The 20,324-nt window shown below is 47.1% G+C and overlaps 1 protein-coding gene and 1 long non-coding RNA gene across 3 annotated transcripts; one reads left to right on the top strand and one right to left on the bottom strand.

Moving 5' to 3' along the window:
- Positions 1-8,948: 8,948 nt before the first annotated feature.
- LOC103651608 (uncharacterized) lies at positions 8,949-10,612 on the top strand. Its single transcript, XR_564844.4, has 3 exons — positions 8,949-9,684; positions 10,039-10,283; positions 10,365-10,612. It is a non-coding gene; the product is annotated as an uncharacterized lncRNA (long non-coding RNA).
- Positions 10,613-11,238: 626 nt separating this feature from the next.
- On the bottom strand, positions 11,239-19,603 carry LOC103651607 (SCY1-like protein 2). 2 transcript variants are annotated; one of them, XR_564843.4, is made up of 15 exons: positions 18,818-19,465; positions 17,796-17,900; positions 17,007-17,117; positions 16,287-16,469; positions 15,981-16,107; positions 15,790-15,851; positions 15,484-15,570; positions 14,990-15,076; positions 14,561-14,674; positions 14,196-14,324; positions 13,967-14,029; positions 13,310-13,471; positions 12,920-13,038; positions 11,743-12,849; positions 11,239-11,650 (listed from the first exon to the last, which is right to left on the bottom strand). XR_564843.4 is itself a non-coding variant. In XM_008677274.4 (14 exons), the coding sequence occupies exons 1-14, from the start codon at positions 19,307-19,309 to the stop codon at positions 11,811-11,813; spliced, it is 2,880 nt and encodes a 959-aa protein (XP_008675496.1). In that variant the 5' UTR covers positions 19,310-19,603; the 3' UTR covers positions 11,251-11,810. The 2 variants fall into 2 exon arrangements, 1 of the variants encoding a protein (XP_008675496.1); XM_008677274.4 differs by having other exon boundaries at positions 11,251-12,849; positions 18,818-19,603.
- Between the last annotated feature and the right edge of the window lie 721 nt (positions 19,604-20,324).

The following is a 20,324-nucleotide window of genomic DNA, read 5'->3' as shown; positions in this document are numbered from 1 at the left end:
TGCATCCATCATCACGACCTTCCGACAGGGAGTACGTGATGAAAAAATGCTGGAGAAGTTGGCCACACATGACGTGGAAACTATCCCCACACTCTTTGCTCTGGACGATAAATGCGCCAGAGCCGCCGAGGGTCGTGCATGGCACTCGGCCCCACAAGCCAGAGCTGCCCAGTCGGGTGGCTCGGGTGCCGTCCCCGGGACGGAAAGAAGAAAAAGAAGGACCGCGACTACCAGAGGCCACGGTCCACCGCTCTGGTGGTTGCAACCACGACCGGAGGCCAGTGCGACCGCAACAAGCGCCCATGGCCGCAGAAGGGTAACAGCGGCTCATGCCTTATGCACCCCAACGGCCGCCACAGTGCCGCGGAGTGTCGCGAGATCATTGACCTCGCAAAACGCGTCAGTGAGCGGCGCGAGCAGTCTTCCAAAGATGGCTCCCCACCTCACCGCCGACCTGGCAAAGAAAAGGTGGACGATGGCGAGGTGGCCGCAACTGAGCGGGACCTCGGGTATCAGTCGCCCGAGGGGGACCTAAAAGATGTCTTCGTCGGAGGCTCTTACTCCGGTGAAGACAACTAGACGGACCCAAGAGGGACCCCGTGTTCCCCGGTGTACGGAGTTGAAGCATGCCTTCCTCCGGAAACCCTTCTGGATTCCCCACGGGTCCAGGCTGCCGACAGGTACACGCGGAAGTGGCCACAGCCAAAGACGAGGGTCCCGTGTCAAATGCAGATGGGGACCCAGGGTCGGGACCTAGCCCTACGGTGAGTACCAAACCAAGAAGGGCTCCGCAACCCTCCCCCAGCTGGGAAGGACCCTCCAAGGTAATGGGAATACACCGACCCAGGGGCAACCATCTAGCTACGACTGAAGGAGTACCTTACCCCGGTGCCAAAACATCTCTGTAAATTCTATCCATAGAGCAAGTCTGAGGGGTTGAATCTATTTCCCTTTTGTAACTAGGTAACACATACGTGCACAACAACCCAGTGGGGTCTGTCCCCATAAACCCGACCTATTGGTCTGCACACATGCATGACGAGTTATAAAGAAAAACTACCCCCTCAGTTGTGCCTCTATGATAGATCCATCTCACTCCTCCATGGTCTTACCTTGCAGTTTTTCAGATAATACTTTTTATCTAACCCACCCATACGACTTCAATCTGTTCTGACATGACGACATCCGAATTGAGCAGCCAGGCTTGCAGTTTAGGGCCCCCTATACGAAAGTTGGGAGGTCCGACAGCCTGGGGGCCGGCTCCAGAGAACGGGACCCCGTTCCATGGGGTGGTCCGGAGCCTGTGTGGCCGCTTAGCCTGGTTCCGTACCTGAAAGCCTGCACACTCCACCACTCCGTGACAGGTACCTAGTATTTGGAGCTATAAGTCCTGTGGGTCCGACAACCTCGGGACCGGAACTAGAGAACAGACATTAGTCTCCTGGGGTGGTCCAGAGCCCGTGTAGCCGCTCAGCCTGGTCCCGTACCATGGGCCTACACGCTCCACCGCTCTGTGACAAGTGTCCTAGTATCTAGAGCCGCGACCCAAGGGGGTCCGGACACGCAACTTGGCCACCCGGACTAAAACCTGCGAGTCCCGAGCATGTATCAAAGGATGGCTAATGTCAGACAGGGGACCCTATGGGTGTACTACTAATGTTCCTTAGCTGAAGCTGTGTACAGACTAAACTTCGGTGAGGCTGCCTCCCGAGAATTATTGACAACCTTTTCAGATACGCTGGTATCCAACCTCAACAAATCAAGCCTGCATCCCAGGAGGGGGGCCAGGTACCAAGGTGGAGTCAACAATGTCGCACACAACAGAAACAAGTTGAAAATAGATAAGTGCTAATACTGCTTAAATAGTACTCTTAAGTACCTTACAAAAAAGTGAAAGTATTACATCTGTTTTCAAATGGAGCCCTAGTTCCATCTCTACTCTGCAGGTATGAACTACCTCCACACCAGTAAGGGTCGCGGGATAGCTAGCTCCGAGCGGCTCGCCAGCAGAGGCGACCACCTCAGCACCGACGGCGACGGCCACCTCTGCATCGACGACCCGCCAGCAGTGGCGATCACCTCAGCACGAACGCCACTGCGGAAAGGTCCTCGCCCTCGTCTTCCTACGGGGGGCGACAACGAGGCCATTAAAGCCAAAGAGCCGGAGGTCCGGCGACAGGTGGCACTAACGGTCTCGCCAGCGAAGGCAACCACCTCTGCAGTGGGGAGCCTCACCAGCGGCGGCGACCACCTTGGCACCGACGACAGCGGCCACCTGCGCACCAGTGCCGTACCGGTGAATGGCGGTCGCCCCAGCGCGCGCGTAGAGGTCCTCGCTCCCGTCCTCACTGCGGGAGTGAGGACAAGACCATCCAAGAACGCTGTCGCCGCCCCCGTGGCGTACGACGTCTTGTACGACCCCCCGGTGCGGCCGACGGCGCAGGAGAAGCCGTGGATGTGCCCGACCCGCGCACGACGCGACCGTCGCCCGTGCGGTGGATGGACAACCACGCCCCGTGCAAGCGGCAGGAGGCAGCGCCGGAGGCGACACCAAAGCCGCCCAGGCTGAGGAGCCAGACATGCGGCAGCTGACGGCGCCTCAGACGGCCGGCCTCGCGTACCCGGAGTTCGCCTCCTTCGCAAGGCTGGCGAACGCCTTTCTCCCTCGAATGCTGGAGGAAGAAGCGGGTCGCCAGCCCATGCGGAGGGCATGGCCCCAACTCGGCTCGCCCTCCTCCCCAGCGCGGATGATGAACATCCTTGAAGCTGAGGGTATGGGGAGGCCGCAGCCCGGCTCGCTTCTCTCCACCGCAAGGCTGGTAGTCATCCTTGTGGATGACCACCAGCCGGAGGTTGCGACCGGGTTGCGTGATGAAAATCCTTGAAGTCGAATGATGGTGGAAGAGCGCCAACCCCCACGGGGTTGCGTTCCTCCAACAGCAGCAAGAAGAAGGCAAGATCGGCGGCACCACCACGAGCGCAAGCTCTCCGGCGGTGAGGTCGCCGGAAGGGACGACCTTGATGCGGAACCCTCCAGAGAACACCGACGCACCCCATCTGGAGGCTCGGAAGGCGGAAGGGCGCGATGGTCGCAAGAAGAGCGAGGCATGTCTACTGCCCGGGAGATCGATCCCTTTTTAAAGGCAGATTAAGCGCCCCTTCATCTTATGACACGGGCGAAGTCCCCCCCCCCCCCCCGACGTGCACCAAGGTTCCCACCTTATGACACGGGGGCCAGGCCCCACATGTCATACAGACTGACCCGAAGAAGCAGCGTGCAACTACCCCACGGTAATGCACCCCTTCATTTTCGGGGCAACCAGCGGTCAAGAAGGCGAACCGCCGCACAAGGGCATGCAATTTCCCCACGATTAAGCGCCCCTTCATCTTCGCCGTAACCAGCGGTCAAAAAGGCGAACCTCCACGCAAGAAGCGTACAACCGCCCCGCGGTTGTGCGCCCCCTCAGCTTCGCTGCAACCGGCGGTCCAGCACGGGGCCCCTGGCCCACATGTCATGCAACCGGCGCGCCGGTTACCGGGTGCGGAAAAATCGCACCGCCGCTTGCGCCAATGCCACATCTTCTCGGGGTCGTCGCAGAAGTCTGAAAATATAAGTTTTTCAGAACCAGTGCAGCGACTCGAGGCACCCCGCGCATGGCCCAACAGTGACATTAAGTACGAAGGTCACGGGCCAGTCAGCCGTGGGAATAGGCGTAGCAGTCGGCATGACCATAGGCGGGCCGACAATAATTACATCAACAGGCGCGCAGGAGCAGCAGGCCAACCGCCAATCAGACTCTGGCCCCACCTGCAGACTCGCATCCTCCTCTGAGGCGGGCCCGAGGGCCACTATCGGTACCCTGAATCAGGGGTACCCTCTTCTACAGTATGAAGGCGCTGCACCCGTACGACACCTCCAGGCCACACAGAGGGCGGCACCCGACCCCACCACATGGGCAGGTTTAGGGGCACTACGTGACAATGAAAGATAATACTTCCCAAGGTACATCGATGGGTCCGAACCTCCGCAGAGGGACACCGGACCCCTGTGCGTACGGGTCCGGAGCTCCCAAGAGGGCATGCCAGGTCCCTCCGAGTAAGGTCCGGGCCTTGGCAGGGACCCGAGAAGAGGAGGACGCCGGCATGAGAAGGGGTCTGGTGCCGGCACGTGTCCAGGCCTTGCCCTACGCTTCCCGCCCAGGCGGAGACCCGTTGCTGCCGCGTGGCTTGTGGCCTGTTACATAAACCAACGGGTCGAGCCTGTCGTAATGCCCATACAGCCGTGCAGCCTCTGCATTTATTGCGGAGAGGACGCGCCGCCTGCCACCACACTGACGGGTGACGTGCCCTCTCAGCATTTAATGCGCCATGTCCAATCCGCTGGCAGAAGGCGTCAGAGTCATCCAGCAGACGACACACCTGACCCCATTCTGTTGGTGAACAGTGCGCCCGTGCCGAGCGGCGCACTGTACTCGTCATCCCTTCTACAAGAAGCTTCCCCTGCACGCCGAGGATACGCAGATCTCGGGCATCAGGACACAAGAAGATTGCCCTAGCAGCGAACATTTGTGGCTCCAAGTGCTATATTCATTATGTCTCTGGGCCCACATGTCGGGGCCCAGTACCTTTGTGCATGCCCCTTCAGCTATAAAAGGGGAGACATGCGACGTTACCATACAGGCTCATAGCTTTAGACCCAATCTTAGACTCACAAGCTCATACGAGATCACCAACAATACATCACACAGTGGAGTAGGGTGTTACGCTCCGACGGCCCGAACCACTCTAAATCCTTGTGTGTTCTTGTGTTCTTCCTGTTTCCCCAACTAACAAGCGAAACGCCTAAGCCCCTCCTCATCTTACGATTTATGGCGGGTGCACTCTGCCACTCGGTCGGAGATTTGCTCTCCGACAGTATTGTTGTAAACCGTCGCAACGCACGGGCAACCGACTAGTGTATCATTAGACAAGAGTGTGCCCTATTGAAATCAACATAGCACCAACATTTTTACTGTGTCCTGGCAATGCACTGGATATAACACCGAGAGAGCTTGCAAAATTGATCAATGGGTTTTAACTTGGCCGAACCTTTTGGTATATATGCCGTGTGTGGTCTAGGACATGGCATGACTACGTAGAAAAATAATAATGCAAACTGAGAGGTACGGTAAACAGTAACATACACTAATTATTTGGATTTTTGTTACGATGTGAACAACAAATGAAGAGGCGCAAAGGAAGGCGAGACCGTGCCTGCGTGAACGATCTCGATGCACTGGCAGTTTGGCGCTGGCACAGGCGGTCGGGCGTGGGTACGTGCGCGTACACACGCATGTGCATCGTCTCGTCCGTCCCCCGTCAACAAGCCGCGCGCGCGGCGGCCCACGCTGGGCGTCGTCAGCGAGTGAGCACGCCGCGCGCGCATCATTGCCCCCGGCCCGGCCGTGTGCCGTGCGTGCTCTAGACATACGACCGAGGCGTGCGCGAGTGACGCGCACACACGTACGTACGTACGGGCGTACGCCCCGCGTGGGGCGTCGATCGATCAGTGGCTGCTGTTTCCGCGCGCGGCGTCCGGTGTGCGGTGTGCCGTACGTGGCGCCGAAGGTGCCTTGTCGCCGCTCGCCGAACGAGCAGCGCGGACCGCGGACGACGGCCAGCGCTAGGTGCTAGCGGCACGCCGCCGCACGCGCATGCACGTTGCACGCACGATCGACATGCTGGCGGGGCGGCCGGATCGGATCCATCGAGTGCTCCGATGATAACGTGTACTCGCCTTTAATTGCCGCGCTCGTCTCTCGGCCGGGCAGGACGAGTAGACCAATCTCCGGCCACCGAGAAGTGACCGGCCGACTGGTCGGATCCGAGGACCTGACGGGTCATCGGGGACGTCGACGCGTGCGCGCGCACTTGCCGGCCGGCCTCGTGCGTGCCCGTCGATCTTGCGCTAAGCACCGCTGTGATGGCGATAAAGCCTCTTCTGTATACGTACGCCGTGCTACGATATGCTTCCGCGCTATATGATCGATCGCGACACACACATACACGTAAATCATGCAGTGATCATATCTACATATGACGAGGGTTAATTAGAGAATGGCTGAAAGTCATGAACGGACACTCGGCAAAAAAGTCTTCGCCGAGTGTTTCTGTGTCGAAAATCCTACACTCGGTAAACGAGCTCGTTACCGAAAGCAGGCCTTTATCGAACATGGCTCCTTTGCCGATTGCCCAACAAAAAAGCACTCGACAAAGCGTCGAGCACTCGGCAAAGACCCGGATTCCGGCAGTGTATATATAAGTGACGATAATCGTGACAAGAGGTGTTAATGGATTGTTTAGCGTCCTAAATAAAATTTAGTTCAAAAATCAATAAAATTATTAGGGTTTGATCCTAATCCAATTAAATCCTTAAATTTTAGCCCATTGTCGCATCTAATCGTGACTAGTCACTCATAGCGTGAGACCGAGATAAAGAATTTACGTAATTTTATAATTCATTTAATAAAAGAATTTACAGTGAATATGTGATGATACATGCATAGGTGTAAATCTACTACTCTCAGTAGTCGCAAACACAGACGATAGTACTACTATAAACAATTTTACTCTTATTTTTTTTATAAAAAATAATGTCTATAATACCAAATATCTTTCAATAAAAATCTAATAATACTTATTTAATATTATAAAGGCTGATGATATCATTGTATATAAACTCAGTTAAATTAAAGATGAATTGTTTTTGGTTCCGTACAAGAATTATATACTATACTCTTTTTTAAGCACACACACTACCAAGAATACCATGTACCAACCCCCCACTCTCGTGCGTCTCGTCTCGTCTGGTGAAAAGAAGGGCAAAAAGCCGCGCGCAAATTAAAGGGTTTCTTGTTACGTACGCACTGCACGACCGAACACGCGTGTGTAGACAGTCATCACGAATAAACTAAAGCACAAGCACAAGCACAAGCATCTCGCGTTCGTTGCCGGTTTTCCAGCACTTGCTTGCATTGTCTTGTTTGCGTGTGGCTGTGATTCTGTGGGCTGTTTTGTTTAGAGACCTAGCTAGCTAGATTGGAATTAATGGTCACAGTCGTACGTCTGTCTAGGCATATAAGTAAGTAATCCATGTAGTACTGCAGCTGAGTAATGAGTGGTTTAGCTTGACTGTATGGGATCCTAGAACGAACGAGTTAACTAGGATGCATCAGTTGTGCACACAGATAAAACTAGTAGTACAGCACATATACTAGCACCGTAGTCAGCACTGTTCCAGATCATAGCCAAGCTCTCTCATTGGCAGCGCACAGATCAAATTAATCACAGGGCTGCCTCTGCATGTGTTTTGTTTTGTTTTGTTTAGGGGAGACAGATTATTTGCAAAGCCCAAGGCCTACTCCTTTCGGCTTGGTCGGAGTAGTAGTTTATAATAATAATAATAACAATACAGTCCGCATGGTTAGCGCCCTAATCCCAGGGTTATTAGCTAGCAGTATATGCAAGAGCTAGCCAGCCGTGGCTCATCCGTACGTGCTGCTCCCAGTCCCAGGACAAAATCTGTTTCCGAGCCCAAAAGAAAGCATGCATGCCGATTAAAAAGCCGTCATATGCAGTGCAGTGCAATGCAAGGGTGCGTGTTTATGGACATGGTGATGGTGGTGTGGTGGAGGTGGTGGTTGTGAAACTCAACTCTTCTCCTGTGAACCATGCAGCTAAAGAGACCCCGGGCGGGAAAGGTGGATAGATAGATTGGTGCACGGCACGCACACCTGTCCAAGCTAATGCAGATCACACCCCTCCTCCATGCACCTGTGAACGCGACGATGCCATGCACACTCTGTTCTTGGTTTTACCTTCTTTTCCTTTCCTGCTCCTCTAGCTCCTGAACCATCTTCTGATAGATCATGCCTGCTTGCTGTTGATTAATTAGACAAATTCCAATCTAAATTCCGAATATAAATCATGACCAAATCAGAAGAACTGAAATAACAAGCCAAATCAGATGATGCGTACTGATTAGACTTACTGATCGATGGCACGCGCCGGAATCAGCAGGGTCGACGATGTCGAAGTAGCGAAATCAGCAGGGTCGACGAGGTCAGCAGATCACGAGCAGTCGCGTGAAGACGCTTCCCAAAAACCTTATTCGCCCTCTCCCGGTGCAGGATCTAGAAGACGAAGGGTTCCGGAGACCTGCTCTCCTGATCGCAGATGCACCTCTGCGGTCACATCTTTATTTTGTTGTTGTTGTTGTAGCATTAGTTTGTTTATCTTTTGTTTTGATCTGGGTCTTAATTTGCCTTGAGATGTGCAGGGCCTGTAGTCGAATGCAAGCAACAGCTCAGTTATTTTTTGTGTGTGCGTGACGCTGAAGGGAGACCTATCTCTATGCTCAGTCAGAAGAAACATGGTTTTGTTAGGCATGGAATGGAGAGCTGGCTACTCTATCCGTTCCAAATTATATATGCTTCAATTTGATTCTACCCTAAGTCAAACTGATGCAACTTCAATTCATCGAGTCTCTCGGAAATAAGATCTATTAACTTTACAGGTTCAAATAAAGACAGTACCCAAAAAGAGGGGCGGCTGGTCAGACAGAAAGCGTGGGGGTGGGGGTGGAGCTAAACCTCATTGAGGCTCATAACCAGAAAAGAACCTTGTCATAGGGACAAAAAAGGATTAGAGCAAGCAAAACATGCCCGGGTTTTCCTTGTACTACCGGCCGGGCGGCGCTCTCAATTTGCTCCTCTGATCTCAAAGACTGACAATTGCACATTAATTCCCTGCCCCGGCCTAACTATCTGTTGTTAATGACTGAGCAGCTGTACGTATCTGTAGTTCTGTACCATGACGCGCTCCTCCATCTCCACTTCATCTGGGTGGGCAACAAAAAAAAAAAGGCTGCGTCCTTTTTATAAAAAGGGTCGAGCGGCGCGCGCGCACACAGGCCGTAGACAGAGAGACGCCCTTGTTGCAACTTTTCAGGTAGGGGCCATGGCGTCACACAGCTAGCTAGAGACGAGAGAGAGAGAGAGAGACAGAGCATCTCAGCCTCATCCATCATGGGGAAACATAAGCTTTCCTTTATGTCTGCACAGCGCAGGGGCAGATTCTATCTCTCTCGGCCTTGGGCTTGCACATGCATGATCTCTCATCTCTCCAAGCTAAGCCTCCAAGTCCAACCAACCAATGCAAAGAAAGCTGAAGGCTTTTGCGAGCTCTCGTGCCAACTACGGCCGGCCTTGGTGTCTTGTGCTTCACATCACATGTGTGACTGCCTGACAGGGCTTGTGTGTTTCTGGTAGATCTTATCTGAAAGGTGACGACCTCACATCACAAGACACGAGAGCTAGCAGTGCCTGCCTGCTTCACATTGACAACATCCCGTTCGTTCGTCACTTGCTTCTTGCTTTGCGTAGCCCCCAGTTCTTCTCTTTCCTGCTTTCGTGATATCAATCAGAGAAGCAAGTGTCTCTTTTACATGCCTAACTAACTACTCATGTGATGTGATGTTTGTGAGCAGTGGCCAATAGTACAAAGCGGCTGCGAGGTACCAATGCAAAGGAGGTAGCACTATCAGCCGATGAACAAAGCCCAAACCCAGCGAGCCCCACGCCGTCTCCGTGCATGGGCCACCAGGCACCAGCCACAAGCCCACCGGGTGGCCCATGGAAATGCATGGTCAGTTTTTCTAAAAATTTGACTGTGGGAAGAATCTGATTGTGTAAAAAAATATGAATATCATTAAGATTACGTACGAAGGAAGATAAAGATATCTATAGTGCTCAGGATCTAGAAAGTGACGGATCTCTATTATTGCAACGATTCAAGCGATTGTGTTTATGTTGATTTTGAATGTTATATGTTATTTGAGATGTTAGTAAATATTTTTTGAGATGCCATATGAGAGGTCACATGTGCCTAGTAAGTATTTGGAGATGTTATATGAAAGGTTACATGTTATTTTAGATGTTAGTAAATATTTTGAGATGTTACATGTTATTATTAGTTGCATGATTCTTGCCACTTTTGTAGGATACATGTCAGACTTAGTGTGACAGCATGAAGAGAAGGTTGGCACGAGTTCCACGTGCAAGTATTGTAGGAAAACGAAGAGCAGAGGCGATGGTACCAGCAGGTAGGTATGGGTATGGACAAACACCCCCTTCACCCCTATACTCAAATTTGTCAAATATGTATCCAACAGGAATCGAGGCCACATATATTCAACCAAGTTTGGTGTTACCATGTTGGGTCCATATGCTTCTACAGACGACCAAGTATGTTAATTTTGTTTCATCGTTAACTATTTCTTTGTCATTCATGTTTTCTCGCTAATTTTATTTCATATCTTTGTATAGGACTATGTATACAGAATGTGTACACACCAGGATCCTTTCAACATGCTTAACTATGATGACTCAAACTGGATATGTGAGTATTGTAATGTGGACCTATATGCTGCGGAAGAACTCTAAATGAACTTGTATTTGAGTATTGTGAAGACCGATTGTTGTTTGTTACATAAGAGTTGGAGTTTGTGGCCGAATATGTATGTTGTATGCTATTTTGGTGAACATTATGTGAATCAATTATCATTTATTGTGCACCATAAATTAAGCAAATTACAAATAAATCGTGTCAAAATTTTCCACTTTTCAGCAAAAACACCAAAAACCGGTGCAAACAGGCGGTTTGCCGCCGGTTTTTATCGGTAAACTGTTTTATTTTTTTTATTCTAAATGCCAAATCGATCGGTTTTGAATGGCTTTTAGCGATTTTTGGCTGTAAACCAAAACCGACATGGGGTTTTGTATTTAAAACGGTATGGTAAACCTCCCTCATCAAACATTTCAACCCACGACGTTCTAGCTCTCTCTGCATGCATGCCACCGTGATTGTGATCATATGGCATCCTATTCATCCATTCCTCTGTTGCCAGTTCGATTTGTTTTCTGCCTCATTTTTAGAATCTCGTCATTAGGCAAACACAATGAAGATTTGTTTTCTGCCTCATTTTTAAAATCACGAATGACTCCTTAATAAAATCACGAATGACTTTACAACCAATGAAGATTTGTTAAGGTATTCTAGGGTGGATGAGTGAGTAGATATGTGCGTGCGCGCGTCCCTGTCTTTTGTCTGCAATACCAGATATATATATCAGGCTGGGTAAAGGCAACCGGGAAATCGGCTAGAAATGGTAAAGGGAAAAGACCAAACATGAAGATCGACTTCACACAGTTGTGGGGTATCATAACATAACAGTGGTGATCCTACCAGCAACCAAACAACTGTATAGAAGCAGAATTGCCGATTGGCCTTAAACTCGACAGACTAAGTATACACAACACGAGCCTTAACTAATGAATTACATGATGTTGGGGAGCGGGGAGAAAATGGGCAGGGACCACATATAAGGCACATGAAACATTATGTAAACATTCAAAACTTCACAGTCCAGATAAGCATGTCAACTATATTCATCAACTCTACAAGCTACAGCCGATTTTAGACAGAAACATACACAACGACATTTCTTCTGTCACCAATATGAAGATAGCCTCAATGCCCAAATCAAAACCCTACGCATGAGAGAAGGTAACCTCTGCAAGGTCCAGATTCCCCGAAGTAGAACTCCTTCAGACTATAAACCAAGGCCAGCCAGCTTCGAAATGAACAAAATATATATATATGCTTTCACCACATGCATGTCCAAAAGAACAGTATGATGCTCACCTTACAAAGGTTTGAAGATGTACACATTGACAATCGTCATCGCCAAGAATAGAGGCAAGCCTCTCTTACTAAAGTAAATCCAGGATAGGTTGTTGTCCTGATGACGAGTTCGAATGAGGAGGCCTTGATGCTCGGGAGAGTGCTGATTGTCCTTGATTTCTACCACGCCCTCTTCCAACTGAAGTAGATGGAGGAGGGGCAAGTCTGGGTGGGCCATTTGCGGCATTATTGGCAGACATGGACAGTGATCCAAAATCAGATTTTGGTTGCATCATGCTCAGGCCTGTACTGGAACTGCTTGGATTGGAGAGGCCAGTGCTCAATCCTCCAATTGGATTTCCAAAACCTAGAGCTGCACTGCCCTGATTCAAATAGCTGCCAGTTGAGTTCATGCCCATCAGATTAGGCGTGTTTGACCAGCTCATTTGGTTGCTTTTCGCTTGCCCTATAGAATTCCCGCTGCCACCAAACCCTATGTTACCTGAGCTAAATCCAGAAATATTTTGATTTATGCTTGGACGATGCTCGGTTGCTGTAATGCTAGTAACATTGCTAGGTTTTGGGGGCCAATCAGCAAAAGGATCAATATCGTCAAGTCCGTCGCTAGATAGCCTTCCAGATTCATTCTCCTTGCTAATAGACAAGGATGCATTGAAGTCGGATGACGAGCTTCTTCGAGGAGGCCACTCAATGTCAACAGGGGCACATGAGCCAGAAGTTTGAGGTCCTGAACTGGGCACAAGAGATTGTACTGGTTGTGGTTGCGCAGGTGGGATTGTAGCTGCTGTAGCATGAGAAACTAATGATGGCTGCTTTGCTCGGGTGCTCAAATCAAAGGGGAGTGGTGTGGATTGCTTTGTTTGAGTACTGAAGTCAAAAGGGTGTACTGAGGGTTGCTTTGTCTGTGCACTAGAATCAACTGAGAGAGATGGAACACCGGTTTTCTTAGAAGGACCCCAGTCTTCATCCCATGGAGGGCTGCTCTTTGCAGCTGGTATTTGTCCTGGCATAGGTTCAGAATGGATCCCGTTTGCCAATGAAGGTGATGCTTTTACCTCTGTGTTCCCATTATCTGTAACAGTCACACCACGCTTCTCTTCGATCTTGCTGTAGAAATAGGTAGTAGTTTAGTTGACATATTAATGGACACAGGAGAGCAATGCAGGATAAACAATACCTTGTAATGTCCTTGACAAATAGCATATACTTGGCAAATTGTTGTACATTCAGTTGATGTGCTGTGAGTAATGGGAAGATGAGAGGAATCACATATTCCGCAGCAAACTCCACACCGCACTGGATCAGAGACAAGAGAGTAAATTGAGTATTACTGAGCTAAATCATGGGCAGACCAAGTGCCGAAGGCTCCCACATGAGTGAAATCTGGGAAGGAAATAAATCGAGGCAAGCCTTCCCCCGCAAATGCGGAGAGGCTGCTTCAAACCCGTGGCCTAGTGACTCAGTGAAACAGCTTTCACCACTGCACCAGGCCTGCCCTTCTTGGCATGGGAAAAACCGCTCAGAATTCAGCTACGGTAAGAAAGGACATGCAAAGACAAGAACTAACTTGTTTATAGATTGCATTAGCAACACCAAGTGTGCACATAAGAGTTGGCGCAGTATGGTCAACAGCTGTGCAACGCCGAACCGTCTCCAAGATACCCAATATACCTTCTTTGTCCAGGGATGGCACAAGATCTCCTAAACAGCGCAACGCATTCACGCGCACCTATATTGCAGGAACAGTTAAGAACATAAGATAAGTTACAGTACAAAGTACAGAATGATGCATTCCTTACAGTACAAAGTACAGAATGATGCATTCCTAACAGAGGCAGGAGCACACAAGTACAACACTACATAAGAAAAGGCAGCTTCTATTCGCAAAACAATGAGTAGATAAAGAAACATGAGATGGAACAATGCAACAGTTGAATTATAAAATGTCGATCATATTTAATTCAACAAGAATGAATTAGGTGTGTGTATGTATGAAAGTTCATAATTAGTAATTACATAAGAAAACAAACAGTATGAAAGTTAATAATTACACAAGAAAATAAGCATTCAGTGTTAAAGGGTTCCTATCCTTTTTTCCTAATATGAGCCTGCTAGAACATAAAAGAAGCAGTAGCCTTCCATTTTATAAAAGTTTGCGGTATTCCAATGCTTTAATAAGAACATTATCAAATATATAATAGCCTGAAGCATATACTGTGCATACCGCGGCAACTGTCGTCTTTAGAGCTAATCCATGTACACGAGGAAGCACAGCCTGTTTGACTAGCTGCACAAGAAAAAAAAATATTACATGAACAAATAACATGTATGTCATGCACATACACTGTAACCAATTGGTCAAGTGAGTTCAAAGTCTTCAAAAAGAGGATATCGTTTTTGTACTGGTCAATCAAATGATTAATCTTCATTGTTTAGTATAGAAAAACAGTAACCTTGGTGTCAAGTTGACGAGACAGTGATACTGTTCGACGCAGAACTTCTTCCTGTAACCGGGGATCATTGTCATCATAAGCCCGAACCAGCATTGGAAGAATATGTGATATCAAATGTTCCTGTGTGGCCTGCACAAGAGAAATATCCTGATCACAAAGCACTATGCGAAAAAACTACTACATAAATGACATGTCACTAACAATCATTTGTGGATTAAGGGCACCAATGTGTTCAGTGTTCAGTCACATAGAACTACATGTTAATAACAATCATTTGTGGATTAAGGGCACCACTCCGTTCATCCGCATAGATAACACAAAGGAATAGTATAATCTATCAATATTTCACAAGTAACACTGATTACCTTGTTAATGATGAGATCTGCATGCTTCACAAGCAAAAGTAGAGTTTCACCTGATGCTGAAGTAAACACTGGAACAAGCGCAGGCAGTGTTGCAAGTTCAAAATCCCCTTTATCCTGTAAAAGAGCCAAAAGTAAAGGCCTTTCAGAATAGTCGCGCCAAAATGGTCAGTACATAACATATCCTGAAATGCATTTTGCTTCAAAAAACCTACAGACAAGAAATTACAGTATTCAATTCTCATTGTGGACCTCGCACATAGAATGACATAAACCACATGTACTTAGGATTTTACTATAGTGATACACATATTTTACATGGAAAGAACTAGCGCTAAGAATAAATACTCGGGATTCCATAATGTTCTTTGAATGCATAGAAACTCTATTCATTCATTAAAGTGGATACAAATGAGAAACCACAGAAATAACCTGAGATTCTGCTATTGTTAGAACCATAGGCAAAATCATTGGCTGCATAACCATGTTGCGTAACTCAGCACAAAGAGGAGGAAGAACCTGGTTGCAAAGTGTGAGTCAGCTTTGAAATAACCAATGGATCAAATAAATATAAGGCTGTTCTTTTTCCTGGACAAAACAGTTTGAAAAGCACAAACAGAAAAAAAACAGAAACACAATGTCGGAATGTGTCAACTAGAGAATTGATTCATATTGTGACAAGTTTAAGATCTAGAAATTGAGGTTTAGATATTATTTTATTTATTTCCAATACTCCATACAGGGTATGCTGATAGCAACCAAACATTATGGAATCTGGCCATCTGGGTAGATGTATAATTTAACATATCCAGGTTTCAGGAGCTTCAATGAAGTGGTACATAACAAAATGATGCTCACAGAGAGTGGACACATGGGGGTAGCATTGGTCGGAAGAAGACAAGGATGGATTGCAGTACTGAACATACTTTATATCGAAGAACTCGGGAATCAAAATCCTTCCACATATCTGATAATGCCTTCAAAAACTCTGTCTTCTGCATATTATCTCTCTCCTGAAAGGAATGTTATCTTAAAAATCAGGACCATTTTAGGTACCAAATTGTGCCATTTCATTCTCTAGTCAAGCAGGCAAGACTCTTTCCTGCTGTGTTGACAGGTATAACTCAAACAATCTAGTCAAAGGTGATTTTCAGACAGCAAAGAAGCACACCAGATAGCAACCTTTAAACTTATTAACGAAAATAAACTAAAGGGGAATAACAAAAACATACAAGCAAATGGTCAAGGAAACGAAGAGCGCGCAACCTCGTATCATCCCGGAAGAAAGAAGAACCTGCACAAAAATTTAGCATTTTAAAAATCATTTCATGAAATAATCAGTGGTGGTCATGATTTACCCCCAGTGAGTGAAAAAATCTCCTTTGATTTTCCCTTAAATGAGGGAAAGGAAGGTGTTACACACCTGTAAAGGCCACAGCACTAGGACGCGATACTGCATCCATCGATATCATCCTTTGCAAATCCGATACCAAATCAGAAGGAATATTAGAAAAGGCTTCACTTGTTAAATATGTCAAGGCATTCATGTACTGCAAAAATAGGGGAAAACATCAGAACAGGTGCTGTAGGATGTGGATACAACCCAAACAAGATGATCTACATGCAAAACTGAAGCGAGAAAGTAAAATTACAGTTGAGGCCATTGATTGATGCTAAAAGGACAAATCTATATTGGGTAAATGCCATCAATCAGATGTTTAAAACATACCATTTTAACATTGTTATGGCAGTCCAGAAGTGGTCTACGAGCAACCAGATGGTAAGCTAGACATCCAAAGCTAAACATGTCACAAGCAGAGCCAACTTTAGAATCTCCACTTCGAACCAATTCTGGTGCAGTATAGTTCAACGACGGTTGAAGAGGCAAAGCTGTATCCTCGACATCATAGTCCTAGAAAGAAACCAAGCAGATAAATTGGCAACAGTTCAGAGCATTGGAACACAGAAACAAGCAGGGTTCACAAAACAGATCATAAAGTCACAAATCACAGAAGATGTCAAGTACTGAGCAATGGGTATAATGAAGCGCTAAATATGCCTAGCTGTACATTAATAACTTAGCTATAGAGAGGTCTAATAATGACTAACATAGGTTTGTGGTGCACATTTTATATGCCGTTACAAATCTCAGCAGTAGCAATGTGCTACATGCAATCGCCACACGACAGTAGTGATATACTTTTGAAGTTGATATGAAAAGATCAGTTCATGACTAGATGAGACTCCATGCACAAAAAAAATATGTATCATGCAGAACTACGTGACAATTTAGAAAATTAACTGAACGATATAAGTTTGGTGGAATATTTTCTGCTACAGAAAACTTCGAAGGGACAATACAGATTAGTCAATGTTCTCAAAATATGGTAAAAGAATCTGCAAATTAAAGCCACCAAAATGACAAACTAAATGTAGAATACTTACTAACCGAATAATGGAATAGCTGTGATGAAGTCAAACCACCTGTGGCTTGATCAACTGAAAGAGCAAAACCAAACCCACCAAGCTTCCAAGATCCGTTAGAAGTTATAAAGACCGTCTACAAAAGAAATATGATTAATACAGTACACTAGTGTAGAACTCAATGATGGCATAATAACAAGCAAGTAACATCAAATTCATTAGGTATTCTGCAGATTTATTTGCAGATATATTAGATACATGTGGTGCTAAGCCATCAGTTCAGAGAGCAACATACATTAAAAGGCTCCATATATAGAGAACAATGTGAACAAACCAATTAGCAATTTGAGGAAAAAATATGTCCAATAAAGCATTGAGTTTTTCAGCAACTAAAGGCCTGTTTGGATCCAAGAGCTAAATCAAACTGACTAAATTTTAGCTCCTCCTTAGGAGCTAAAAGTGACTAAAAGATACATTTTCACCATTTTAGTCATTTTAACTCTTTCTGTTTGGATCTTTAGCTCCTAAGGTGACTAAACTTTAGTCACTTTTACTTTAGCTCATGGGATCCAAACAGACACTAAGTACAAAAAAACATCATATACTGCACAGCAAGCCTAAATCAGAGTGGCCTTAGGATCACCAAGGGGGACTGCGGCAAGCCGGCAAGGCAGAATAACTATGTTAAAATGACAAAAGAACACAAAAACTATGGGATTGTAATAGGAAAATGACAGAGCAAATCAATTATATCAGTAACAGAAAAGGAACAAGCAGAAAATTATAAGGCAGAAGAATGGCGATGCATACTAACCTCAGGCGATATAGCTCGATGGGCAAGATGAGCATTGTTATGAAGAAAATCTAACGTCTCTGCAACTTGTAGCAGTCCATGTTTAATCTCAAGTAGTCCCATTTCCTTAAACACAAGAAAGAAATTAGCAAATTGTTGAACTGAAAAATATGATCATGGTTTGGCTATACAATCAAGTGTCATGACTAGGGCACCACTCAATACACAGAAATGCAGGGAATGTAGAATCTACAGGCATCAATCGCCACTTATATGACAGGAGAAGTTCCAGCTCAAGATACCAGATTGTAGAGCTAAAAGTTTTAAGAGTCGAAATCCACAAGAATCTCAGTCAAACCTCATGTTTAAATACAATTCTGGTTATCTAAAGTCCTACCAAACACCAATGGATCTGTGGCAGGGGCAGTGTAACAAGTGAGGTCAGATAATCTTGGAAGATTTTTACAAATCAGTGGAGTATAACTTATGAAGTAAAATAACTATGCGAACTCCGAGGGACCGAGGAAATATTACGATTTTTTATACGTCTGACGAACAAGGACTCCATTTTTAGGAAGGTTTATTGCAAAATTTTAGGAGTACAAATATTACACTCATTTAGCGGCTTTTTTGGATGTGACACTGACAAATGCTGCATTAGAAACATAAACGGTATCATGTTAGATCGTGCCTCTGTTATTCTATGGCATTTGCTAATCAATAATTGCATGAACAACCAAAACATGAAACAATTGCCAGTTTTCAACTCACATACCAACACTAACCGCCTTAACATGGTAACCAGTATTGAATGCAAAGTAGCAACGAGAGTTTGAAGCAGCTCTTCGCATTTGCGAAGGAAAGTTTGTCTCGGTTTATCCCTTCACCAGACCCCGCTCATGTGGTGGGAGCCTACGGAACTGGGTTTGCTCTTTTTTTCTTGTGGCTATCCAGCAGTAAATTAGTAATTGCTTAAGGTCGATGCTAGATAGAACATAGACAGACACACAGAGTCAAACAAAAACAAGAGACGTCAGTCGTACCATGCCCTTGAGCTCCTTGGGCACCTTGCCGACGTTGTCAAGGCACCCGAGCGCGTTAGCTACGGAGGCGAAGACGGGCTCAGTGGCCATGGCCATGGCGGCCTTGGTCTCGTCAAGCGCCTGCACAACGTGGAGCACGCCCGGGTGGCGCAGGCGCACGAGCCGCGCCGCGTCGGCGCGGACGAGGTCGAGGAAGGCGTCCTCGGCCGCCTTCGACAGCCCCGCCCGCGCCCGTGCCTCGGCGAGGGCGCGCTTGTCGAGCACCCAGACGGAGACGACGGGGTAGGGCGCCGAGGGGGCGCCGTCCCGCGGTCGCGCCGTGTAGATCCGCCACGCGAGTCCCGGCCCGCCGGACCCGGCCTGGTCCAGCAGCTCGTAGTCCTGCAGCGGGCGCGGGCCCGTCACCTCCTGCACCGTCGTGGACACCGTCTTCTCGATGACAGCCGACGCCTTCGCCAGCGCCTGCGTCAGGGTCTTCATGTTGAGCGCCATCGCCCCCCACCGCCGCCGCTGCCGCTGCCTCCAGCGAGATCTGGGAGGCCCCGGCCGCGGTGGTGGATTTCCTCTTGGAGCGGGGTCGCCTGATCGGTCGGTGGCAGCGCGTGTTTGGTTTAAGGGAAATTTGGATCATACCATTAAAAGATCATCACTTTGGATCCATACCATTACTATCTCACTTACATGTGGGTCCACATGAGTCAATGACATATGGGGTCCATGGTATATATCTAAAGTTTGGATCTTTTAATGATATAGATCCAATTGTTCCTTGGTTTAATTACTTTACGGGTGTGTTTTTTGGTTTTTTTAATCGGTTTTCTGCAGCTCGTGCCATGCGAGACCGCGAGCGATGGGAGGAATGGAGGACGATGCTTCGTCACGAAGGGGACCAGAAGGGGAATGTTGGTTCAATCTTAACCGTTGGTTTTATGTGGTTTTGGCCGAGATGGACGGCTGGAATGCGGTAGTTGGTAGGCGTCGCGGTCCTCTCCTAGTCTCCTCTCCTACTTCTCTGAAACTTCTATTTCAGCTAGGCCTGAAAACCGTTTTCTAAAATCCCGTATCCGGCCCCTCATAATTGTATCGTTTTCTAAAGTCAATATCGTTTTTGAAAATTATTATATTTAAAATTTGAATTTCAAATACCTATGGACATCGTATTGTAGTCGTCAATAAGTAGATTAATTATAAAATCGAGTAAATTTTCGATTAATCTACAATCATTTTTTATAGATGATATCGTTTTTCGACTGTTTTCGGTCATTTTCAACCCTAATTTCAGCATTGTTTTATCTACGTTCAATGTGCTAGTGAGTTGTGGTGGCACACCAATCATATTGATGGTACAGTGCAACGACTATATGACATGTGAGAGAGTCCAGTGGCAAGCTAGTATGGTGAGCCCTCCCCGTGAAAAAATAAAATTAAAGTGGACATATGGCCCACATACCAGATATAAACTACATATAATGCACTTTATCTTATCCGAAAGACCAAAAATGCATGA

This window comes from Zea mays, chromosome 3, assembly GCF_902167145.1.
Source record: "Zea mays cultivar B73 chromosome 3, Zm-B73-REFERENCE-NAM-5.0, whole genome shotgun sequence".
NCBI classification, from domain to species: Eukaryota; Viridiplantae; Streptophyta; class Magnoliopsida; order Poales; family Poaceae; genus Zea; species Zea mays.
The sequence above is the reverse complement of the archived record's forward strand: the minus strand, read 5'-3'. Positions and strand labels throughout refer to the sequence as shown.